A 26,526-nucleotide genomic window follows, 5' to 3' on the forward strand; every position below is an offset into this window, starting at 1 on the left:
TTGTTCCCTTGAAATGTCTCTTGCACTAATGCACTGCATGCCAACCTAATACTAATGTCACAATCTATTTATATTACAGAATTCACACTCACTGGTCTACCCTACCCACTACTTCAATAGTCTGGTGTGTCAGCTTAATTTGTGTTCTAACACTTTTTTCAATTTTACAGCAGTTTACAATGCTGGTTATATACCACTGTTCCTTTACTTCACATTTGTCACTGGGTTGTTATTTACTTTTCCCTTGTTGATGTAACTGGGAGGCATGCAAAGGAATATATGGGAGAAACAAGTATTACTTATTTTTCTAAGACTTACGTTTATTACAACTTATTGTGCATCAATAAGTACTTATGAAAAATATACTGCTTGCCTTGGAGGCTTGCCCCTTTCCCCCATTGACCGCATTACCTATCATTTCCCTGGGAATTGATTCAGTTCATCCTGCTGTTACTAACATTTTGATGTTGTGTCCATTCCTTTCATTTATCTTCCTTTCTTTCTTTCTGTGGTCACTTTCAGTACTTCTGAAGTCCAGCCTTCCATGTCTTTGACTATGTCATTCATTGTTAATGGTTCTATCCAGCTTGTTTATCTCCTTATTTATCCAACAGTTCACTTCCGAGTCATCCAAGCCATCTAATGCACTATCCTCTCATCGCCTTAGTGCTCTCCTGTGGCCATTTCTGCTTCTTTTTCTGTTTTTGTGCCTAAATCTCCATTAGGAGAGGCTTCTCATTCTTCTTTCCCTTTCATCTTCTTAACTCTTTTCTCATTCTCATGCACTTATGTCTGTCTTTGTGATTTCCTTACTTCCTGTTCATGTCTTTTACTGGCATGAGACCCTTCTATACTTCCCAGATTTGTCTTCTTCCCTGCGGGGGGGAGGGGGGGGTCAGCATCTGATATTACATGTCCTCCCAGTGTCTCTGCATCACCTCTCCTATGTCTAAGGTTCCTCTCCCAGTACGTCTGGCAGATGATTCTGATTTTTACCAAATGGCTTATTTAGCTGTCCATGACACCTGTGTTTAAACTTTTGAACATCCTCCATACTGTATAGCTAGAAATGGTCTCCTTTCTGCTGTACTTATAGAACTGCAGGGTACTTCAACTATGCAACTGTGATTCATTCTCAGTTCAATTAGTACCCCCAACATAACCTTCCTTCTCTTGTAGAGTGTTTCCATTCCCAAGTAATCTTCAATCAACTCCATGAATATACCTGCAAATGGGAAAACTAGTATTTTGCTTGCCTTATTTCAATTTTCACAGCAAAGGAATGGAAAACATGCTAAAACATGCCTGGGTCTGTTTTCCATTGCTTGTTGACAGCCCACTCTGTAGATCTTCTCTGTTAGTGTCTCTTGATTTCCTGGTATTACAAATATCTAATGTAATGTCTGCATTACAATTTACTCCAGTTCACTATTGCTCATTTTCTTGTATTCCAATTATTCTCATGTTATTCCCTTTTCAATGATCTCCATCTTCATCCTTCCTTTTAGCCATTTTATTATTTTGTATTTTAGTTCCTGTATTCTGTGAATATGCTCCTGAAGTTCAGCTTTAATTGCTACTTTATCTTCCTCCAGATCTGATATCTTCCCTTGAAACATTTCCACTTCTGTTTTTTGTTATTCCATTCTTTGTTTCAAAGAACTAACATCTTGGCCTACTGTGATTACTTTTCAAGCAAAATGTACAGTTGTTCTTCCTTACTTGCACCTTTAAAGGCAGCCACTGGTTCCTCCTTTTATTCCTGCTCTTTCATTTTTCCTTCTGGGTTGTTTTCTCTCTGGCAGCATTATTTTTATCCACACTTTTGCAAGTCCTGCCTAAACTTTGGATTTAGGCAGTCAAATTGGCTCGGCTCCCTAGCTCCCTCTCTCTTTTGTTTTGTATGCATGAAGAATGTCTGCATAATGCAAATGTCAGAAAAGGGCACTGAATACTGAGGGGTCTGCTATAATCAAGTGTCATCCTTGGCAGACAAGTACTGCATTACTGTTGAACTGCACTTTTTCTAGTCATGTAAGTGTGCTGTTCTTACACTTCTGAATTATTTTCTGTGCTTCTGTACTTTAATCCCATTTAAGGTGTTATTGTATTGAATTGTATTGTGGTGGTTATTGCACTTTTAGACATCCTAATACTTTTGTCTGGATACTGCATTTCCTGCACCTTGGGCTCACCTTTAAGTGATTTTACAGAAGAGAGGTTGGGGCAGCATGCTAGTGGCAGAAGACGGTAATCCTCTAAAGTGAGGAATCACTTGGGGAAAAAGAAGTTATGTCTTATCGTAACGTTCCATCTGTGTTGTAGATCTTTATTCATTCATTACTGTTAGGACTTCGGTTCCATCCTCAGAACCGAAACGGCCGTTTCCAAGCTCATGCCAGCCAAAAAAAATCTCTGCCAAGACCTACCCACAATGCCCCTCTCATAGTTACTCCAGATCGTGTTTGCCCACACCTATATAATACAGACAGTAAGAGAAAATAGTAGGAGGCTCTGTCTGAGCAAATATCCTAATCAGGAGTTCCTAAAGTCCACCAGGAGTCCAGGCAGGGGGAAGGAGGGTGGGAAGTAATGAATGAATAAAGATCTACAACACAGATCGAACGTTATGGTAAGACATAACTTCTTTATCTGATGTTGTAAATTTTTATTCATTCCTTACTGTTAAGACAGAGTCCCCAGCTACTTGAGTCTTTGACCCTAAGGAAGGATATTCCTGAGCACCATAGAACCAAAAGATGCTCATCCCCTGGAGGCCAAATCCAATTTGTAATGAAAGATAAAGGTATGAGGTTTTGCCCAAGTAGCTGCTGCGCAGATATCATCCATAGAGGCTCTGGAATGAAAAGCTACAGAAGTAGCCATTGATCTAGTAGAATGAGCCTTTATTCTGGAAGGCAAGGATAGTTTATTCTGTTGGTAGATAAAAGGTAATGACGTTTCTAAGCCAGGAGGATAAAGTCACTTTGCAGGACCCAGATTGGGCAAACCTGTCTCCAAAGGCCACAAACAATTGATCTGTTTTCCTGAAAGATTTAGTGCTGTCCAAATAACAATGAAGCTGCTAATGCACATCAACGGTGTGCAAAAGGTACTCCCCTCTATTAGAATGTTGGGGGAACAAAACCGGCAGGTCAATAGATTGGTTAATGGAAAATCCAGAAATGACCTTGGGCAAGAAAGAAGGGTCAGTATGAAGGGACACCCTACCCTGTGGAAGTTCAAGTAAGGTCTCTTGAAACTCAAGGCCTGCAGCTCAGATACTCTTCTCACTGAGGTAAGTGCTACTAGAAGTAGAGTCTTCCATGACAAAAATTTTATATCACATGAATCAAAAGGCTCAAAAGAAGGGCCTGTGAGAGACTGAAGTACCAATGTCAAGTCCCAGGGTTCTATGGGGGGCTTGACAGAAGGTTTAACGTGTAATACTCCTTTCAAAAAGGTCTTGCACAGGTGGTGTGACATAACCGAAGAGTTATCAAATCCATTATGAAAATTGGCAATAGCTGCTAAATGTACAGTGATTGTCAATGCTGAGGCTCCTGCATGTAGAAGAGTCGTCAGGTATTGTAGGATCTTTTGAATAGACATAGAGAAAGGATCTAAGTTCTGATCTTTGGCCCAAATAAAAAACCTAGTCCATTTACTAGAATAAACTTTCCTGGTGGAAGGTTTGTGTGAAGCCAGAAGAATTTCATGAACAGGACATGAGATGTCAGGCAGCCTGGCAATCACTGGAAGTGGAGGAACCAAGCTGTGAGCTTGAGACTGTGGAGACTGGGATGAATCAGTCCCTGAGGATGAGATAACAGACCTTGGGAATGATCTAACATTCACGGGCTGTGAATCAGATGAGGCCATGGGAACGGGAACCAGCTTGCCGGGGCCAATAAGGGGCAATGAGGATCACATTGCTTCTCAACCTTTGAGCTTTCTGGAGGAATTCTGGGATGAGGTTAAACAGAGGAAAGGCATACAGTAGACCCGGGGGGCCAATCGTACTTTAGAGCGTCCCTCGGGGGTTACCTCTGAGGGGGGATCAGGGCAAAATAGCTTCTGCATTTGTTGTTTAGGGGGGAAGCAAACAGATCGCAGCAAGGCTTGCCCCAGAGGTGGAAAAGCCGATCCGCTATTACAGGATTGAGGAACCACTTGTGAGGCATCAGGATGTTCCTGCTCAGATTGTCCACAATAAGGTTGGAACTCCCGGGAATGTGCGTTGCTATAAGAAAGCGGTTGGAAGCTATCACCCAGTGCCAAATCCTCCTGGCTTCCCGACACAGGGGGTAAGACCTGGTTCCACCTTGCTTGCTGATATACCAGATGACTGACATGTTGTCCGATTGAAGTGCAATGGTCCCAGAAGGTAGGGATGTATGGAACACTTGCAACGCTAAGATAACTGCCCTCAGTTCCAGGACATTTATGTGCAAATTGGCCTCCATGGCGGACCAGGTGCCTTGGACCATCTTTCCCTGGAAATGCCCCCCAAACCCTAACAGGGAAGCGTCCGTGGTCACCGTGGCCATGGGCTGGGAGAGACAGAATGGTCGACACCAAAAATTCGATTGTGACTTCATCCACCATAGCATTTCTTCCTTGCAAAGGTTTGTAAGACGTATCATGTGGTCAAGTGGGTGAGTTAAGATTGACCATTGTGCAGAAAGGAGTCACTGTAGTATTCTGATGTGCAACCTCTCCAGTTGTACTAGAGTAATGTCAGCTGCCATGGAGCCTAAGAGCTGCAGTACAAGGCATGCTGGTACACAGGTCTGTGCAAGGAGGGCTAGGATTTGATGTCTTATTTTCGAAAGCCTGTGAGGAGGGAGGGAAGCTTGAGAGGATGTTCTGTCGAAGACTGCTCAAATGAATTCCAGTGTTTTTGTTGGGGACATTTGAGATTTTTCCTTGTTGACTGTAAACCCCAAGCGGAGAGCGAGGCCTTGAGTGTAAGAGAGGCTGCAGATTAGAAGATTCCTGGTCGGGGCGGTAAGGAGCCAATTGTCTATATACGGAAACACCTGGAATCCTTGTAGTCGAAGATGAGCTACTACAACTACCATACATTTGGTGAACACTCGGGGGGGACTGTCAAGAGACTGAATGGCAGTGCTCTGGACCAGTAGTGATTGGCTCCCAGCTGGAAGAGGAGAAATCTCCGGGAGCAGTGATCCATCTTTATTTGGTATACGTGTCCTGGAGGTCTATACAGCACATCCAGCTGTCCCTTCCAAGGAAGGGGAGAATGGACTGCACTGTGACCTCCTGGCATTTTTGACGTTTGATAAATTTATTCAATAGGCTGGGATCCAGAATCGGTCTCCAGTCCCCTGTCTTTTTTGGCACTAAAAAGCACCTAGAGTAAAACCCGGATCCTCTCTGGTCTGGTGGGACTGGTTGGATGACTTTTTCTTAGCAGCTTTTCTATTTCTAAGGCTGCTACTTCCCTCTGATTGGGTGGCACATAGGGGGATTCATTTGTCTGGTCTGGGAGTTAAATCGAATGGTATCTGGTAGCCTCTGGATATTTTTCTCTGCACCCAAACATTGGTAGTAATAAGTTGCCAGGCTTGTAGGTCAGAGAAAAACCACCCCGAGTGCTTCCAGAGGAAAGCAATCGGGCCACTGCTCAGGAGTGCTGGTAAGGTCGGACAGAGAAGGAATCTCTAGCGCTCTGGTTATGCGGACCCCCTCTACCCCAAAAGGGGCATCTTCCAAATGAGTTGCTCCCTCTGCCCCGGGAGGATTGCTCACCACGAGTGTCACAAAAAGATCCTTGGGATTTTCTGAACCACATTTTTCCTCCCTTCTGGTTCCTGGAGTAGGACCTCTGGGGAGTGAAAAAGCGTATGCCCACAGCAGACAAGGTCTTTCCGTCTTTCACAGTTTGTGCTAGTGTGTCTCGTACCTTGGGACCAAAAAGTGCAGATTCGTCGATAGGCACATTGATGAAGGAAGATTTAAAGGGGTCTGCAAAATCACACAACCGCATCCAAGCATTACGTCTCATGACAATGCCTGATGCGGCAGCTAGAGCTGCCCCCTCTGTGGTGTGAGATATCAAATGCATAGAGCAGTTCAAGATAGATTCAAGGGTAGCTAGCTACAAGGCGACTGTCACGCACCTCATCAGGCAGTACCCCCGCCAAAGAGGAAGACATTTCAGAGATTAGGTCTCTTTGGAGGCAAATGAAGTGTGCCAGATAGTTGAGTGACTGAATGGTAAAGGTCACTGAAACATAGGTCCACTTCCCTAGTCTGTCCATGGCCCGAGACTCCCTGTTCGGAGGATGGACAGTGGAACTATCTTCTGCCAGTTCCCTCTTGGTGGCCGCCGCCACGACCATGGAATCAACCGTCAACTGCTTGGACCACTGGGGCCGGTCTTCAGGTGTGGATAGAATTTTGTCCACAGTCCGGGAGACAGGTTCTACGTTGTCCGGGGCCTTCAAGGCATGCTGCACGATCAGCTAAACAAGCTCATCTGCAGGTGGGATCACCCAGGAAGTAGATGGCCAGGCATGGAAGGCCTGCAAGAAAGTACAGTTGTGTATACTTACCATAAATGTAGATGTTCGAGTGTATTAACTGTTGCAGTCATCACATTTGGGTTACCTGTCTGCCGGTAGCCCTCAGCCGGCCTGAATACCAGAGTCTTCGGATTTCTGCATCGGATGCTGTCGCTTCTTCCATGATGTCAGGTCGTTAGGGGTATAAAACATGCAGCCGACGCCATTACATTCTTGCCCAAGGTGTCAGGTGCCCCCACAATAGGAAGCAATTATATGGTATGGAACACCCCCAGCAACAAGCAAATACACAACATATAATACATGCCAAACAAGGAGGAAAAGTAAAATTCAAGAGAAGTCAGGGGGCTGGAGGGAGGGTAACCAGGGCTGCAACAGTGAATACACTCGAACATCTACATTTATGGTAAGTGTACACAACTGTACTATGTTCTTTGTGTTTCACTTCGGCAGTCATCACATTTGGGTTGATTCCCAAAGCTAAGGAAGGGTGGAGGTAGTTAAAGAGCATTAGGGCTAGCAATAAGGCCCTGTAAGACTGTTGTGGCAAATCCAGCTCTGGATTTAGAAAAGATAGGCAAGTGGTAATCCTTGGTGAAAGTATGTACAGAGCTTCAGGTTGCAGCTTCCAGGATGATCCTGGTAGGGACTCCTCTGAGAAATGCAGGAGAGGTAGATGTAGCTCTGGTGGAATGTGTTCTTATCCCCTGTCGGGTAGCAGAAATGGATGCAATGTGCTATCCATTTGGAAATGGTTTGCTTCAAAATGGCCTTCCCCTCTGCCCCTGCAGCAAAGCTAACTAGCAGCTGGTCAGATTTTCTGAGAGGCTTAGTCCTGTCCAAATAGAATCTAAGCTGTGTAAGTCCAGAGAATATAGTATCCTTTCCCCTTTATTCTGAGGATTAAGGAAAAAAGTAGGCAAATGAATGGACTGGTTTAGAGCCACACTAGACACCACCTTTGGCATAAAGGATGGATTAGTCCTGAGGGAAACCCTGTCTGCAATGAAGATAATGAAGGGTTCCACTGCCATGAGGGCCTGCAGTTCAGACACTCTCCTTGCTGAAGTGATGGCTAGAAGTAAAGCTGTTTTCCAAGAAAGGAATTTTAACTCTGCTGTAGCAGCTGGTTCAAAGGGGGGAAGAGTGAGTTTTTCCAATACAAAGTTAAGGTCCCAGGCTGGAGTGGGAGCCCTCCTTGGGGGGGGGGGGTCTTAAATTTTTGGCCCCTCTAAGGAATTGTTTTAGCAGGAGATGAGAGAAGAGGGGTGTCTCAGTAATATAATGTGCTGATATGGCAGAGGCACGAATCTTAATTGAAGAGAAAGATAGGCCCTTGTGGAGCATTTCTGTTAAATAATCTAGAATATGAGGTAAGGTGGGCACTGTTGTGCCCATCCCCTGAGCCTGGCTCCAGGAACAGTATCTTTTCCACTTTTCTGAATAGGATTTTCTAGTACTAGGCTTCCTTGCCTCAAGAATGACATCCAGCACCTGCTTACTGAGGGTTGCTGGAGGTGCGGTCAGGGAATTAGCCAGGCTGCAAGGTTCAGGGTTTGAAGCTGAGGGTGCAGAATCTGGCCCGCCTGTTGGGACAGCAGGGAAGGGGTCTGAGGCAGGTGCCAAGGTTGTAGCACTGTCAGACTGCACAAAAGGGGATACCAGTGCTGGTGTAGCCAGTCTGGTGCAATCAGTATTGTCCTTGGCTTGTCCTGCTTGATCTTTAGTAGAACCTTCGACAGGAGAGGCAGAAGGGAAAAGCCATAAACTGAGAGGCTTTCCCAGGTAAAGGACAGGGCATCCACTTTCCAAGCTTGACTGTGGGGAGTTCTGGTGTAGCATTTGTTCAACTGGTAGTTCTGAGGGGAGGCAAACAGGTCTACCTCTGGTGTCCCCCATTTGTTCCTCAAGAGCTTGAATATTTTAGGTTCCAGTTTCCATTCGTGTGGGTCCATGAGATTTCTGCTTAAGTCATCTGCCAGTGAATTTAGTTTGCCTGGCAGAAATTGAGCTTGTATGTTCACTTGGTAGCTCAAGGCTGTGTTCCACAGAGCCATGGCTAGTCTGCAGAGTGAGTAGGAATGGGATCCCCCCTGCTTGTTTATGTACCACATACTGTGGTGTTGTCTGTCTTTACTAATAGTTGTCCTAGAAGAATAAGGTCTCTGAAGGCTGTCAGAGCATTCTGTACAGCTAACATTTATTTTTGATTGATATGCAGGTACATCTGTTTTGGGTTCCATTTGCCCTGAATGCACTGCCCTGCCATGTGAGCCCCCCATGCATAGTCTGATGTGTCTGTTGTTAGGGTTTGGGCGGCAGGGGGTAGAGTGAAAGGGAGTCCCTTTTTGTGGTAGCAGACCTCTGCCCACCAAAGGAACTCTGCCCTTAGACAAGGAATGATAGGAATCATTGTTTCCAGGTCCTGAGAATGTTGACACCATAGACTTTTTAAATACCATAAAAGTTTTCTCATATGCAGTCTTGCATATGGAATTACTAGAATGCAAGAGGCCATGAACCCCAAGGCTTGCAGGATTTTCCTTGCAGACAGCTGGGTTTTTGCGGCCAGTAGTTTGAAGTAGGTTGTCAAATGAACTTGTTTCTCTGGAGTGAGGAATGCCATCTGGGAAGTTGTGTTCAAGCTTGCTCTCAGGAATACAATCTGTTGGCAGGGTAATAGGTGTGATTTCTTCTCATTGATGGTGTACCCCGGTGAAGTTAGAAGTCTCTTTACAAATGCCAGGTGCTGTAATAGTAAGTCCTGGCTCTCTGCCTGAATCAGGCAATCGTCCAAGTATGGGTAAATCTGAATATTTCTCTGCCTGCAAAATGCAATGGCAGGAGCTAGGCACTTTGTGAATACCCTGGGCGCAGTAGATAAGCCAAAGGGAAGTGCAGAGAACTGAAGTGCATGGAGCCTTCCCTGAAGCGTAGGAATTGTCTGCAGGATTCCCTTATTGGGATGTGCAGGTAAGCTTCTTTTAAGTCTAGAGTTGCCAGCCAGGCATCCTTGGCTAGTATAGGAAGAAGTTACTGAAGAGTTAGCATTTTGAATTTTGGAACAACCAGAAAGGTGTTGAGAATAGAAAGGTCCAGGATAGGACGCCATGAGTTTGCTTTTCTGGGAACCAGGAACAGTCTCGAATAAAAACCGTGTCCCCTTTGTTCTGCTGGGACAGGCTGAATAGCCCTGACACTGAGGAGAGAGACCACTTGTTTTTGGGCCTCCATCCACTGGTCTGGGGGGAGGTCTGGCCATCCACTTGGGGTTGGGAGAGAGTGGAAGTGGAATCTGTATCCTAGGGAAACTATGTTTAAAACTCATTTGTCTTGGGTAATGAGCTCCCAGTTTTTTGCATGCAGGGCGAGCTTTCCTCCTAAGGGAGCAAGTAGTTGAGCAAGGCTTGGTAGAATTCAGGATAAGCCATTGCCTCATTTTTCCATAGGGAGTGGCTTACTACTCCCTGCTTTGGAAGTGGGAGGCCCCCCACTGCTTAGATCTGTGCACAGCCTGAGATTGAAGTCTTGGTGGTCTGCTTCTCCTGGGTTTGGACTGAGAAGGCCTGGAAGGGACAGGAAATAATCAGTTCTTTGAAGGCCAATGCCTACTGAATCTAGGTCGCTGCACTTGTAAGAAATCTTTAACAGTTTGCATAGATTTAGCTTTTTCCTCCATCCTTTTGAGGACTATTTCTGCTTTGTTGCCAAAAAGGCGCTCTTGGTGTAAGGGTGCATCCTAGCTTTTACATGATGTTCCTTAAGCCAAGCATGCCTTCCAAGTACAGACCCAGTGACAGCAGCCCTGCAAGATGCTTTTAAAGCATCAAAACCACATTGCAAGGTACGTTTACCTACTTGGTCAGCAGAATGCATTAACTCTTGTAAATCTTTGTGTTCAGCACAGACAGGAATCAACATAATTTTATGTTTAATTAATCCCATAATATGCTGCGGATACTTTAACATATGAAACTGGCAATTTAAAGGCCTACTAGCCAAAGAAGCAGAAGTATATACCTTCTTACCCCATCTGTCTAAACCTCTAGAATCCCTGTCAGAAGGGGTAGGATTTTTGGCAGTAGTAGTCTTAATGCCTTTTGGTCCTTGGGAAATAGTCTCTGGATCTACAGTAGGATTCTTGATAAGGAATTTGTGAGAGTCAGGTACTCTGTAGTACCGGTCAGGTTTCCTAGGAGCTGGAGGCGAAGTGTCTGGGGTAAGGCTGGATTCCAAGTAAACATCATCTACAATCTCCAGAACAGGAGGGATAGCTACAGGCCTGTGTTGAGGCAGGTTTAAAAATTCCCCTAAGTCTCTTTTTGGACTGGGAATAGTCCTGGCTTTCCCAGCGGAAATGCTCCCTAAGGGTATGCAAGGTTTCACCAAAAGAAAAATCCTCTGGAGGGGAAGCACAGGGAATGGAATCCTCTGCATCAGAATCCTCATAAGTAGATAAGGGTAAATCCTGGTAGTCAGAAGGAACAGAGATATCAGATTCCTGATCAGAAGAATCAGAAAGAAAATCAGTTCTAGGTCCCTTAGAGGGGGAAGGTTGGCTTCCCCTAATTAAGGTAATAAGGTCTTCAGCCATTCTAATGATTTGTTTTTGAGGCATATGAGCCTGAGAATGTGCTTTGGTCGTTGGTTTAGTGCGAGCTTTGGGCCTGAGGAATCCGGTATTCTTAGCTTGAAATGAAGTTGCCGGTTTGATATGAAAATCGGTAGGGCTGAATACACCCTCAGAAGCCGGTACCTGCACAGCAGCTCCAGACCCATCCAAGGTAGAGACATCCGCAGGTTCCATAGTCAAAGAAGCATCTCGCAGCATACCTGACTCTGAATGGGTCTCGGTAGAGGCCTGCAAATCTGTAGTAGCGGGTATCAGGGGTTGCGAAAGCGCCTCGCTGAGTACCGGCGACTAGCTTATCGGAAGCATCGTCGGCAGTTTTGGACCTATGCGGTCTGCCGCTATCTTTAGCCTTATGTTTTTTTGGAAGATCGGTAGTTAGATGGCTTAACAAAGCCATTTCGGAGTACAGATATCAAGAACAAAAGTATTTAGCTACAAAAATAGCCCGACGATGCATAGTTCGGGAGTTGAACAAGGCACAAAAACGACAGTGAGGGACGTCGTGGTCTGGGCCTAAACAGGTGATGCAATAAGAATGAAACTCTCTGAGGTATTTGCTTTCCACAGGCAAGACAATCGTTAAATTTTTTCTGACATCGGTTAGAGCAAGAAAAAAGGATCCCCAAAGGGGTACTTATCTTTTTGAAGACTTCAGGCCTGAAATTCAAAAATGAAAATTTCAGGAGTCGGCCAACCAGCACTTGCAAACTGCTTCTGCTTTGGGCACCGCACGGCATGAAAGACTGATGTAATGGCATCAGCTGCATGTCTTATACCCCTGACGACCTGACGTCATGGAAGAAGCAACAGCATCTAAAGCAGAAATCTGAAGACTCTGGTATTCCGGCTGGCTGAGGGCTACCTGCAGGCAGATAACTCAAATATGATGACTGCAACAGTGAAACACGAAGAACATCACCAATTCCTCAGAAGAAGGGTTAGAGGACTTCCAGTCTCCCAGCTGCTTGAGAATTTCAAGAATGTCTCTGAATAAGACGTCGTCTGGGGGAGACCGTGGGGACCTTTCTCCCTCATCACAATCAGTGTCTTCAGTGATAGATTCCTCAGGGGAATCAAGGTGCTTCTTCTTGCACAGTTTCTTCCAGGGTGGCTCCCCTGCGGGATCTTCTGAGGACTCCTGAGAAAGAGTTCCCTTCAAAGTGAAGTCTTGCGGCACCTGTGCGTGGGATCCTGAAGTAAGGGGTTGGGACATCTGCATGCTGGGGGGGGGGGGGGGTTCTGATGACGATGTCATTGATGCTGATTGCGAGCCTGCGGAAGCAAGAACCTACTCCATGACCTGGAAAGCAGGCCCGCCCGAGGAGGGATGGGAGCCCAGAACAGAGAAGGACAACCTCGGAACCGGGGTCGCACCCCACCCTGAGGAGCTCCGAAGGGACTGGAAGCCGTTGGAGCCATGGACGCAGACAGCGCCAGTGAAAAAATAGGCGCCTGGCTAGGTACCAATGTGCCGAGCGTCCAAACACTGCTCCAAGAGTGCACCAGCTTCAACTGAGCCGATGCAGCAAGGGTGGTCGGTGTCAACAGGGAAAAAAATGCAGTCGGCGCTGAGACAGTACGCACCGGGGTGGACATCGGTACTGAGATCTCCGGGGCCTGGGTAGAGGCCGGAGGAGGAGGATAAACAGGAGAATATGCTGTGAAGGATTCCAAGCCAAAGGGGACGGAAGGTCTGGCCGTAGTGGGCAATCCCCTAGCTGCCTAAAGCTGGTCCACAACCCGCACTACATCTAGTTCAGAGAGGCTCCTGGTGGATCTAAAGGAGGCTGCTGAAGGAGAATAAAGTCTTTCAAGAAAGGGGCTAAAGCAATGCCCCAAAAAAGGGTCGTACGTTGAGTATCTGGTTCTTGGGAGATATTTGACTTTAGCAGCCGAGGTCATAATCTGTGAAACTGAAGAAGCTATTGGCACTGTGGTCGCGGATGGTGCCGAAGCAGGTATAGTCGTGGAAGCCAATGTCGGAACCAAAGATGGCACCAAAGCCGGTGGTGCCAAGGCTGGAACTGAAATAGGAGTCAACCTCAGAGATGGCACCGAGGGAGAGGACACAGAGCCTTGTGCCGAAGGGGTCTGCACCGAGGGCGCCGGAGTAGCACGGAGCTGACTTGGTTCCGTAACTGACAGAGATGTAGGGACCTAGTGACTCAGTTTTTCCTTGTGTTTTTTGGTCTTTGAGACCTCCAACCAAGATAGAGCCTCTGAAAAAGGTGTTTTGATTAAACCTTCAAAATAAGATTATTTTTATGCTCTGCTAGCATGCGACTGCTAAAACTAGCACAAATGTCACAATCAGCTTTAATATGGTCTACATCCAAACAGTAAACGCATCGAACATGGTCGTCCGAGTAGGGCATCTTACGCCCACACTTGTCACGCTGTTTAAACCCCAACTTAACTTTGTCTGACATAGTACAGGCAACAAAGGGGTATCCTAAAAGAAACAACAATAAGAAGGAAAAAAAAAAAAGGGAGAGAATACCAACGATGGTATTTAAAAAATACCACAAGTGGTAAAGAAAGGCCTACAACAGGTAGGAGACAGGGACAGTACCAATGATGGTAAAGATTTAATTACCAAAGGTAAAGGGTAGGGAATAGACATAGGTTATAGGCAATAGTAAGAAAAGGCTAAACTGACTAAAAAACAAGAAAGTTTGATGAGAAACTACACCAAAAATCACAAATTTCCACTTAGCTTTGAGAGAGATGACTAGGCACATTTGACGAGGAACGCGGCAAACAAGATCTGGAGTAACTATGACAGGGGCATTATGGGTAGGTCTTAGCTGAGAGTTTTTTGGCTGGCGCGAGCTTGGAAATGGCCGTGTCGGTTCCCAGGATGGAACCGAATTCCTTACACTAAGGAATGAATAAAGATTTACAACATCAGATGCTTTGTTTTGCTTTTGTGATTGGCTGTTTGGTTATTTTCGTTGTTTAGTCACTTATAATACCTGTATAAAATTGTTAAATTTGTGCAGCACAGAGCATCACAAAGAGTTGGTAACAGTGCCCTATACAGACACATTCATTTGGAATCCAATTTATTCTATAAAAAATCCAACCTCAGATAATGCCAGAGTACTAGAAGCATTTCCCTGTGAGTAAACACCTGAAGCTATGGATAAGCACTTCCCTCCTACTGCAGCAACTGTCTCATGTCCACCAACAACTACGTAATTATTAAACAATCAGATACAGTGTGTGGAACAGATGTAATTATACATTGTCTCTGGAGGCAAGGTTTTCACAAACAGCCAATACAAGTACCAAACAGGTTGTCATATACACATAACTCTACATCCTACCTAACACCTTCACTAATGACCTAGCACATAGACTGAAGTATGCTGAGGCTCTGAAAAAAATCTACTTCAGACCGCAAAGGCCTCCTCGATGTAACTGTAACAGGGCTCCTCAGTATCCCCATAAATATTCCACCACAGCAACAACACATACAGCTTCAACGCAAGGTGTCTCAACTCGTAAGTCCATAAGGCAAACCTCCACACAAGCTGATGTCCTAGTTAAAGGCGATTCAACCAAGACACACACACACACATGTTCCACTCACCAAGCTGAGCAAGGAGGGGGTCACTGTTCAGCTGCTTAACAGGGGCAGTTATCTGCCAGATCCTGCATGGACTCAGGTCATTCAACCACAAGCAGCATTTTCACTCTGTTGTTCTTCTTGTTGATGTGAATGACCTGAGATGCCCTACGTGAAGAGAATCATAATGGGGCTCTCACAGACTGTGTCTCTCATGTTGATATGAGCCTATCACTGAGCAGCATTCTGCCTTCTCCGAAGATGATGCCAGCATGCTTCACCAGCGAAGATCTGCACCTGTCCCCTTTGGGTGTCCACATATTGGTTAAGACCTTGTCCACACCCACAGTGGCATTGTCGGGCAATGCCAACCTGACAAACTAACTTCAAACATAGGAAAACCTAGCCAGAACACTAAACCCACTGCTCTATCTTAAAGGAAAACTCCATTTCCAGCAGGCTTTCCTCAACCTGGAAAAAAAGCAGATGTCTGTGCAGTTAAAGGTCCATGGTTTAAATCCACAGACAGCCCCCCAGCAGTGCAAAGCTATAATGCCTTCCACACATTTAGTCCAGCTACTGCACAAAAAGGGACAAAAGGTGGAGGTGTCTCTGTTTTCATTAAAAACAGCCACACTGCAAGGCTGGTCAGTCAGTATGACTCACTTGAGCTTCTGCATGTCTAAGTCACCATAAGCAAAATTCCATATCATATTACTGCAAGCTACAGATCCCCTACATGACCTCAGATACTCACACTGCATACCTAAACCTACTAGAATCACTTACCATTGAAACTAACACAACATTTCTGGGTGATTTCATCTACCCCACTTTAGGCTGGGAAACATGCACATCTCCCACTACATAGGCCCAGAGACTCCTGAACTTTGGCAACACAAATGCTCTGGATCAGTTCGTCCATACACCCACAAAGGATGACATTATCTTTTACCTTATCCACACAAACATGGGAGAACTTTGTAACCACCCATGTATGATGTCCTCACATATCAGTTCAGACCATAACATGGTCTCCTTTGAAATTAAACTAAAAACTATGATCCTTCATCTAACCCTCAAACCTTTAGGAATTATTCAACAGCTAACCTCCTACTACTGAGTAATACACTAGCAAAATGTAAAGCCCCCCCCTCCCCCCAAACTACAACTCCACTGTCTATGTAGAAACATTGACAGAAACCCTATACCATCATATAAACAGCTGCACTGAGGCAGGAATATCCACCCAGATTAAGCATAAGACCACCTTGAGAAGAAGCCACCCTGGTGGAATTCTGGTATAAAAAAAACACTGTCAAATCCAGCAAGGCAAGAAACTTATCATTGTAATAAATAAGCAGCTCAAGAGTATTATTAAGTTCACCAAAGCTATATTTGAGCTGAAGACAGTCTCACAGGCAAAGGACAACCATAAAACCTTCTTCTGCTATATCCGCATTCTCAAAGGTAATACCCAACAGTGTGCCAAAACTAATTGTAAACAGAACCACTTATACAGAACCAGAGATTATAACGAACCGGGATGATAAATTTAGCTCCAGCCTCACCCCACTTCCCCCCAAGCACTCCCCAAAATAATACCCTTGACTATAAGTCCTCCAACTATCACTCCAGAACAGGTCCTCAATTAGCTTTTCAAGGTAAAGCATACTGCATCTGGTGGCCCTGATAACATCCCAGGATGCCTCATGAATAGCATGAAGCATGACCCATCCAGCCTTCTAAAATCACTGTTCAACCTCAGTCTCCATGCTGGGTTTGCGCCAAATGAATGAAGGTCTGCAACTGTTATTCCTTTGCACAAGCATGGACCTTCTGCTGGCTCGGGTACCACAGACCAATAAGTCTGACCAGTCTCATTTGCAAGGCCATGAAAAGTATCATGGTGGATATAAAGACAAAATAAATCTTCCCACAGTGGATCCAACAGTCTGGATTTGTCAGGACAAGACTGTACCTGCTAATCCTGGTATACTTTTTTGAGAAAGTTACCAAAGTCAAGAGTAAGGGCAAATGGTTCAAGCTGCCTATGTTGAACTAGCCAATATATTTATCACTATTGCTCATCCAGGTATTATCGACAAACTCACAATACTAGGAATAAACCCCTACATCACCTACTGAACAAATGAATGGTTCACAGATAGGGCACAGGTAGACAGGATAAGGGATCCTACCTCTACAAAAAAAACTAGTCACCAGTTGAGTCCCACGGGACCTGGTATTGGGGCAGCTCATTTTTTGGTAGATACTTCTTGGAAGTCCAAGCTAATGTTAAAGGACTCGGGCTGACCAAGTTTGCAGATGACGCTAAACTCACTGCAGTTAAAAATAAATAAATAAATAAAACACCAAAAATACAAACATCCTCCAAGAAGGTTTGTTGAAAATTAATAATTGGTGCAAGAACCATGGACTAAACCTGTACATAAAAAAAATGCATAACAGTATTCTTTGATAAGAAAGCCTCCCCCTAGGAACTACCACATAGCTGATACACCCCTAAGAGTTGACCCAGTGGTTAGGGATTTGGGAACATATGTGTACAGGGACTTGGACTTTGACCATCATGCATTTACTGCTGTGAGAAAATCATACTGCACAACTTATAAACAACGGTGTGACATCTTGGTCCAGAAATGTCAATGTCCCCTATACATGGCCCACATCAGACAGAACATGTACATGCTCCCTTCAACATATATCTTACCAAGCATCTGCAACAAATGGAATATAAAGACATAAACCAAATAGAAAACACAGACCAGCTCAAAGCCTTATCACCATAGTCAGTCTTCTACAGACTGCAGAGAGGTGAGCTATGCCTAATCTACAAGGCAGCATCCAATTCTCTACTGATGAAACTGCTTCACATCTGCAAGTCTAACAGCATCAGAAACACTCAATCAAGGGACCTTAACCTTAGTTGCAACATAAATAGAACATGTTAGAGGAACTTTTATGTATCTCAGAGACGGGTTATTATGCAACCAGCTTCCATTCCACACTAAGCAGAGTTTGTCCTTGACCCTTTTCAAATGCAACCTTGATCAAAGGATGGGAAATTGGAGATGTATCCCTCGTCTGGAACTTTATTTTTATTTTTATTTCAGTTTGATTACCGGGGAAGTCCACTGGGCCAGTGGTGTGCCCATTTTCAGTGGAGGCCCGGGGTAAAAAGCTCCAATAAGCAATATGGTTACTAAGGTTACATAATGCAATGGTAAGTACATACATATATGGATACAAATGTTACATAATGCAATGGTAAATACATATATGCAATCAGGTACAGGTGGATAAATTGACATTGAAATACAATTTTGACATAGGTAGCACAGTTTGTAGGTATTTACATTCAGAACAGTAAGTTTAGACTGACTGGACAATAAGCATTAGAGAATTACTTGATATTTACAATATATACAATACTTGGAGTCAAGAGAGAGAAGGTGCTTAGTCTGAGTATGTTAGCTTAGGTTTAATTAGGAGAATAGAAAAAGAGGTAATAGTGCAGAGAAGAGCAGGAGTATGGAGAGCTCAAAGGGGAAATTCTTAAGATTGTTATGTAGGGTGAAAGCAGGAGCATTTATATTTAGTGGATAGGTAAGAGAAAAGTAGGGTTTTGAAGGATTCATAGCTAGGTGTAGTCCTGAGTGAAGGAGGGAGAGAGTTCCATTTTTTGCCTACAGTGAAAGAGAGAAGGAGTTGGCCTGCAGGGCGTTTGGGTTTGTAGACAGAGATTAAATTTTGGTGTTCAGATCTCAGAGATCTGGTTGGGATGTAAGGGGGAAGGATGTTTGTTAAGGCTGGGCATTTATCTGGATAGAATATTAATTTGTGCACGGTGGTTAGTTGGAAATAGTCTAGGAGGTTTGAGAGTTCCAGCCAGTTCAGAAATTGTAGGGTTAGGCAGTGGTGAGTAGAGGTTTTGGATTTAGTTGCGAATTTGGAGATTTTATTATAGCAAGTTTCGAGTTTAAAGGTGTTGGAAGAAGATAGGTTAGTTAGTAGAGGGTCTCCATATAACAGAGAGGGTAGGAGGTAGGTATTAGCAATAGTTTGCCTTGCGAAGTTGGAGAGAAAGTGGTTATTTCTATAGAGCATGCCTAGCTTTTGATGGGTTTTCTTTATGTTTTGCTGGATGTGGATATCAAATTTAAGGTGTTCGTCTATGGTAATGCTGAGGAGTTTGGCAGAAGGGACCACTTCAATGGCAGAGTTGCTTTGGCTAAGGACTTTGAAAGCATTCTTGTCAAAGGAGAAATTCCTGGAGGGAGGAAAGAGAAGTATTTTGGATTTATTAGAGTTGAGAGAGAGAGATGGTTTTGGTGCATCCAGTTTTTGGTAGTGGAAAAAGCTGTTTGAGTTTTAGTCAGGAGTTCAGGTAGGTTGGAGGCGGCACACACTAAGGTAGAGTCATCTGCATATTGGACAACTGTCGTATCAGGGATGATTGAGTGAAGGTTGTTAATGAAAATGTTGAAAAGCATGGGTCCGAGGATGGACACCTGGGGAACACCAGTGGGTGTTGGCAAAAAGGAGGAGGTAGAGTTCTTCCATTTGACAGCTTGAGATCTGTCCGACAGGTAGCTGGAGAACCAGGAAAGGGTATCAGGGGAGAGATGAAAGAGAAGGTGCTTGTGGGAGATGGTATCAAAGGCTTTGGAAAGGTCTAGCAGTACTGCGGATACTAGTAATCCAGAATCACGTGCTCGATTTACTGCGTCTAAGAAAGATAGTAAGGCGGTAGTGGTGCTGTGGCCAGGGCGGAAGCCATGCTGGGTAGGGGTTATGAGGAGATTCTGAGTTAAAAAAGGCATAAGTTGGTGATGGACACATTTTTCAAGTATTTTTGATAATGGTAAGAGTAGGGCAATTGGGCGGAAATTAGAGATATTGTAGTTTTTGCCTCCTTTGTGAAGGGGTAGAATGAAGGCAGATCACCAAAATCTGGGTACATAAGACTCTTTTAAAGATCTGTTAATTAGAATGCTTATAGGGAGAGCAATACCATCAGCAGCGGATTTGAGGAAAGAGGAGGGTAAGTTGTCTGGGGCATTTGAGCACGGCTTTAGTTTTGATAGGAGTCTTTTTATGAAAGTAGTTGGTACAGGTTTGAGTTGGAAATTAAGCATACAGTTATTAGGGGTGCTGGAAGTAGAGGAAAGAGAGTTGGATGGATTATTGTTGGGAAAAGATTTGGTTAGATTAGCTATGGATTCTGTAAAAAATGTGTTGAAGTGAGAGCTTAGTTCTGAGTCAGTTAAGCTAGGGTCAGGGCAGGGATTATTCCTGGATCCTGGGTGGAGTAGGGAATTAATAGATTTCCAGAATTGTTTTGGGTTCTTGTTATTGTTGGATTAAAGTTTATTGTAGTAGTTTTTTTTGTCTGAGGTGATTAGTTACTTTACTTGGTTGCAGAGTTGGGTGTATTGAAGCAAGGTAGAAGGCATCTTATTTTTTTGGTAGAGCTTCCAAGATTTTTCCCTGCAGTGCATGATTTGTTTAGTTTCTTTGGATAGCCAAGGAGCAGAATTAGTCTTGATTCGTTTGTTTCTTGGTGGGGCTTGGGAGTTGAGGGTTTTCAGGAAGATAGAGTTAAAATATTCTACTGCATTGTCGAGGGGAAGAGTATATAGGATTTGCCAGTTTATATATTTAAAAGTGTTTGAGAAATTTGAGGGGTTGAAGTTGCTGATATTGCGAGTGTGGATATAGTGGTGTTGGTGTTTAGTATTGTTGGTTGAGCGATGTATGAAAGCAGGGAGATGGTCACTGAATGTGTCTGGGATACTACCAGAGAGAGTTATTTTATTAGGATGGGAGACTAGGACCCAGTGGATGATGGATCCTGGGGGGTTGTGTTTGTTAGGGCAAGTAGTTGTATGAATTACTTGGGAGAAATTGTAGAGGTTGATGAATAAGGAGGGAGAAGGTGAGTTGATTTTATTCCAATCAATATTAACATCGCCTAGAATGTAGGTTTCGAATTTTATTTTAGTTGAGGCCCAGTGAAGAATATTTTCAAGGGTAGAGATGTTGTCGCCTGGGGAAATATATAGGGAGATAATGCAGATATTTTTATGTTTATTTAATTGTATGAGACAAGCGGTTAGTTCAGTATTTTTGAATTTTGGAATTGGAGTTTGTAGAGGGATTAGTGAGAGAAGGTTGGAGTAGATTAGAGCAGAGCCTCCACCTTTTCTGTTTAAACGGTCACTTCTATGGATTTGGAATCCAGGTGATAGGATTTCGGAGTCAGCAATATGGGGTTTCAGCCAGGTTTCTGAGATGGCTAGGATGTCAGGTTGATTGTGGGAGATCCAAGCTAGTATTTGGTATATTTTGTTATTAAGGCTTTGGGCATTTGTGGTAAAGAACTTAAGGGTGTTAGGAGAGGAAGTAGAAGAGGGAGGGGGAGAATGGATGAAGTGGGGGTGGGGAGGAGTTTGTTGTGAGGCAAGAGCCAGGGTTAGAATGGATATCTCCAGATAAGGCTAGGTCATTATTGGGAATAACTTTTAGCTTTTGGTGTTTATTGAGAAGGAAGCTGTTTGGGGCTAGTAGTGATTTAAGAGTGACGGTATTTGTTGTGGTGGAGAAGAGTTTGGGGTGGAATAGGTGCAGTAGGTTAGGAGAAATAAGAGAGGATGTTATTGTATGGAAGTGGGTTGCTAGAAATGGTTTTGGGAGAGTGCATGGGGTGGTTTGAGTAGGAGGTAGGCATATGGGTGTTTTGGAAGAGTAAGAAGTAGCAAAATAAAGAGGAATTAGTAGCACAAGAAGGGAGCATGGGAGATGTGAGGAAAATGAAGGGAGAGATGTTTGAGGAAGTTTACAGGTTAATTGAGGAGAAGAGGTAGAGGAAGTAGAAGGGGATGTAAGTCTTTACAGGGAGAGAGAGAGAAAGACTGAGTAAAGAGGACAGGGTGGGTCAAGTGGGGTTAGGAGGAGTAGGAAAGGGAGGGGTGGTAAGGAGAGGATAGTGATTAGTTAATTGGTTTGGGTGGGAGGGGTTAGTTAGGAATAAATATAGAGGTACTGCGGGCGGGTGGGAATTGGGGGCAGGGGAGCGGAGTGAGCCCGTAGGGCGAACGGAGCGGGAAGAGCCAAAGGAAGGAGAAAATGGGAGGAAAACAATCAGTAGAGTGTGAGAGCCAGAAGGTAAGTTTGCACAGTTATACTAAGTAAAAAGACTGACAGCAAGTTAGAGTTGTGGTTGGAAATGAAAGAGAAATAACAGTAGAAGGTCAGAGGCTATGAGGGATAGGGATGGGTAAATGCAGAGTGGAGAAGTGGAATGGGTATTCCAAGGAGAATAGTGAAACTGAGATCAGTAAAAAAGTTATCTAAGAAGTAAATGGGTGAGATAAGGAGAGGAGTAGGAAAGAAGCTAGAGACAACGGAATGGTGGAAGAGTGCCACCTAGTGGACAGTCAGTTTAATACAACAGAGAGCCCTGTAAGGGAAAATCCTGTTAGGTGAAAAGAGGGAGCTTATGTACAACAAGAGAGGGGGTAAAGAAATATAGAGGGGGAGTAAGGTTATTTTAAAGGACAGGAAGAAGCAGAAATATGTAAAATAGGGAGAGTAGAGTAATTCAGTGGGCAAGAAGAGGGAGAGCTATTGGCTGCTGGCTGACCTGGCAGGGAAGCATACAGCGACCTGCAAGAAAGTATGTACTACCTTCAAACTGGCAAAAATAGATATAGCACTACACATACTTTCACTGACAATGCCTTGCAGGGAGCCGGATGGGTTTTAGTTTTAGAGATAAAATGTCCTTGTTTGTGGGTTCCTTAGTATGGACTTCCAAAAGGGTACATTCGGGAGATTAGAGCAGGAGAAGACAGGAACACAGGCTGAAATATGCAAGGAGAGAAAAAAAAGGGGTAATGAAGCATACAGTACAAGAGTCAGGAGTTTATAATCAGGCAGTTAAGGCATACATAGTAAGTTTGCAAGTTGAAAATTGGCTAAAGCAACTCTAAGAAGAAAAGTTTAAGTTAAACATATTCAAATACCATTATAACACCAATTAACAAAGCACAGAAAGAGTAAAATGTGATTAGTAGCAGGCACAGCACATAGATTAGCTAAGCAACGGAGTTTGAATATCTAAGTTACAGTCCTGGAATGTGTGAAATGCTTAATGTTTCAGGCAGGTTGGAGTTTTAAACTTCAGCTAGAGCTTAGCAACAGAGACAATATTAGGTTTACTCCAAGTACATATAAATGCATTGGGTTACAGATAGAGTGGCATTTTGAAATGCAATTAGCACATTTCCAGTTAATTTGGATTAATGCAGGTCTCAAACTGCGTATTTCTTAACTGAATTACAAATTTCTAGGAGGTATCTTGTAAACAAGAGTTTTACAAAAAATTGAGAAAAAAATATAAGAAAAGCTGTTTGTTAACCAGGCATAATCCGTGTGCAGAACGCAGAGTTAATTGAGCGATTACACACTATTCAGATTCAGAGTAGAGACAGAGGAGTTGAATTTTAGATAGACACCATTTCAGTGAGCACTGAACAAAACAAGCCCCATTTAATATATGGATTCAGAGTGGTATTTTAAATGGAACTTTTGCCACTACTGGACATGGGCAGCTTATAAATGTTCTGCCACCTACATAACTATATGCCCCGGGTAACGTATCCTGTCCTGTACAAATGGGAGAATATGGTCAGCCCAAACTATTTGTCCTTGAGTAATGTATCCATTCATTTACAAATGAGAAAATGTGGCTAGGCTTAAAAAGGCCTCCTAGAGCCATTAGCCTAGTAACTGACTATTAAATTACAAAAGTATAGAAGTACAGGTATAGGCTTATGGATTGACAACTGTAGCTACAGTAGATATAAAAAGTGTACACACTCCTGTTAAAATGCCAGGTTTTTGTGATATAAAAAAATTAGACGACAATAAATTATTTGAAAATGTTTCCCACCTTTAATGTGACCTATAACCTGTACAATTCAATTGAAAAACAAATCTGTTGGGGGAAAATATAAAAAATAAAAAAAACCTACAATAAGCTGGTTGCATAAGTAACAACATCCTTAAAAACAAATACTTAGTTGAAGCACCTTATGATTTAATTACAGCATTCAGTCTCCTGGGGTAGGAGTCTATCAGCATGACACATCTTGACATGGCAATATCTGCCCACTCTTCTTTGCAAAAGCACACCAAATCTGTCAGATTGCGAGGGCATCTCTTGTGTACAGTCCTCTTCAGGTTACCCCACAGATTTTCTACTGGATTTAGGTCTGGGCTCTGGCTGGGCCATTCCAAAACTTTAATTTTCTTCTGGTGAAGCTATCTTTTGTTGATTTGGATGTATGCTTGGGGTCATTGTCATATTGAAAGGTGAAATTCCTCTTCAACTTCAGCTTTCTAGCAGATGCCTGAAGGTTTTGGGCCACACTGGTATTCGAAACTGTTCGTAATTCCCTCCACCTCGACTAAAGCCCCAGTTCCAGCTGAAGAAAAGCAACCCCAAAGCATGATACTGCCACCACCATGCTTCACCGTGGGGATGGTGTTCTTTTGGTGATGCAAAGTGTTGTTTTTGCGCCAAACGTACCTTTTGGAACTGTGGCCAAAAAGTTCAACCTTGGTCTCATCAGATCATAACACACTTTCCCACATGCTTTTGGGAGACTTGATATATTGTTTTGAAAATTTTAGCAGGGCCTGGATGTTTTTCTGTGTAAGAAAAGGCTTCCGTCTTGCAACCTTACCCCATAGTCCAGACATATGGAGAATATGGGAGATTGTTGTCACATGTAGTACACAACCAGTACTTTCCAGAAATTCCTGCAGCTCCTTCAGTGTTGCTGTAGGTCTCTTGACAGCCTCCTTCACCAGTTTTCATCTTGTCGGTTCATCAATTTTGGAAGGATGTCTAGTTCTTTGCAATGTCACTGTTGTCCCATATTTTCTCCACTTTTTAATGACAGTCTTCAGTGTGTTCCATGGTATATCCAATGCTGTGAAAACTTTTTTGTACCCTTCTCCCCACTTATACCTTTCAACAATGAAATTCCTTTGATGCTTTGTAAGCTATCTGCGAACCACGGATTTTGCTGTAGCAAGCAACTGAGTAAAAGTTAGGGAAATACTAGTAGTCCAGCTGAACTTTATTTGGGATTAATCAGAATCTCTCTAACTGATGGCAGGTGTGTACCCAAGAAGACTGAATGCTGTATTTAAAGCAAAAGGTGCTTCAACAATGTATTAGTTTAATGGTGTGCACACTTATGCAACCAGCTTATTGAGATGTGTTTGTTTTTCAATTGAATTGTACAGGTTATAGGTCACATTAAAGGTGGGAAAAGTTCTGAAATTATTTATTGTGGTCTCATTGTTTATATTATAAAAACCTTGCATTTTAACAGGGGTATGTATACTTTTTATATCCACTGTACCTTTAGACTGAGACAAGCAGATCAAATGGAGTTCCTGCCTGTTAGACTGGAGTATTTAATAATAGCTGTTCTGGGAGCAATAATAGCTTTTTTTAAGATTAGTGCCAATTTCTTGGCAGCCTGTCTCAGCCACATATGCTTATTTTTGGATATAACAGCTTTATATTACATGCTTGTACTCTTACAGTACAAAATAAACTAAATGAAGTATTCCACTCTGTTCATCAGTTTCATAAAATACAAAGAAATACACCTTCAGAAAAGGTCCTGTATTTCCATAATTACTTCTTTTCTTCTGGAACTACAGTTACATCTTTTAACCCATATCTGTTTCCCCTTCAGATCCTAAACATGTACATATAGCACTTCATCTGCACCAACAAAAAAAACCCTGAGGTGCAAATGTAATTATGCTGATACCCACTCCACCAAGAGCTGTGCTTGAAGACTTATCTTATGTACAGCAGCCCATAATAAAAGGCTTGGTTCACAAATGATGTTCCAGTACTTAACAGAATACAACGCATATTTAATTTTTTATGTCTGTTTATCAGACAAGTGAACTGATCCTACATGAACCCTTTTTATACACAACCAGGGCTAAAAGGGTAAAAGTTAATGTAACGTATATAAACAGCATACTTTTAGGAAGGTAGGTGGAAGGATGAGCATTCACAACAAGACTGTTGCATCTAATAAAGCTGCAAACAACCATATACTGGAAGAGATGTAGACCAGCATAAGTGGTGGTAACAAATTTGTTCCCGTTTCCCACGGCATACTTACCGGATTCATTATCTGTTCCAAAATCCCAGTCAATACTCGACAATAACTTTTCTTCACAGTTTGGTGAAACAAAGTCCTCTACCACAATCAGTCCCGGAGGAAGAGTCTGACATGTGTCTTCTTTATAGTGAACTGTGGGACATTAAAGCAAACTACTTATGCTAGGGTAGTTACACAGTTTAAAATTATTTACAAGCTGTCACATGGCAAAACTGCCACAGAACAGGTAAGCAATTTAGCAAACATTACTTTAAGGTGACCATAAAGCAACAGAACACAATCACAGTTTAAGGAACATCTTCTTACCTCTGCTGCATTTCTTCATTGTCTCCTCTCCTGACAACGAATGGGTTTTCAAAGCTCAGAGACAAAAATGACATTTATTTTTTCATTTATGATTTGCTGTAATACACTTTATACCACTATAGCAAAGAAAAAAAAACTGAAGAAAGCAGCAGCTTTCTAACTGTACCCAAAATACGTTTTGTATGAAAGAAATGAACAATAACTGCATGTGACCCA

General features: G+C 43.2%; 1 protein-coding gene across 1 annotated transcript in view; it reads right to left on the reverse strand.

The window, feature by feature from the left end:
* Window positions 1-26,526, reverse strand: part of ALKBH8 (alkB homolog 8, tRNA methyltransferase) — a 1,100,659-nt gene that overhangs the window by 737,373 nt on the left and 336,760 nt on the right. Inside the window, exon 3 of the mRNA XM_044072605.1 lies at window positions 26,005-26,136. Within this exon, the coding sequence (XP_043928540.1) occupies window positions 26,005-26,136 (132 nt within the window). The remainder of the gene's footprint in view (window positions 1-26,004; window positions 26,137-26,526) is intronic.

This window comes from Protopterus annectens, chromosome 5.part0 (genome assembly GCF_019279795.1).
Source record: "Protopterus annectens isolate FY-2018-M chromosome 5.part0, PAN1.0, whole genome shotgun sequence".
In the NCBI taxonomy this organism is placed as follows: domain Eukaryota; kingdom Metazoa; phylum Chordata; order Ceratodontiformes; family Protopteridae; genus Protopterus; species Protopterus annectens.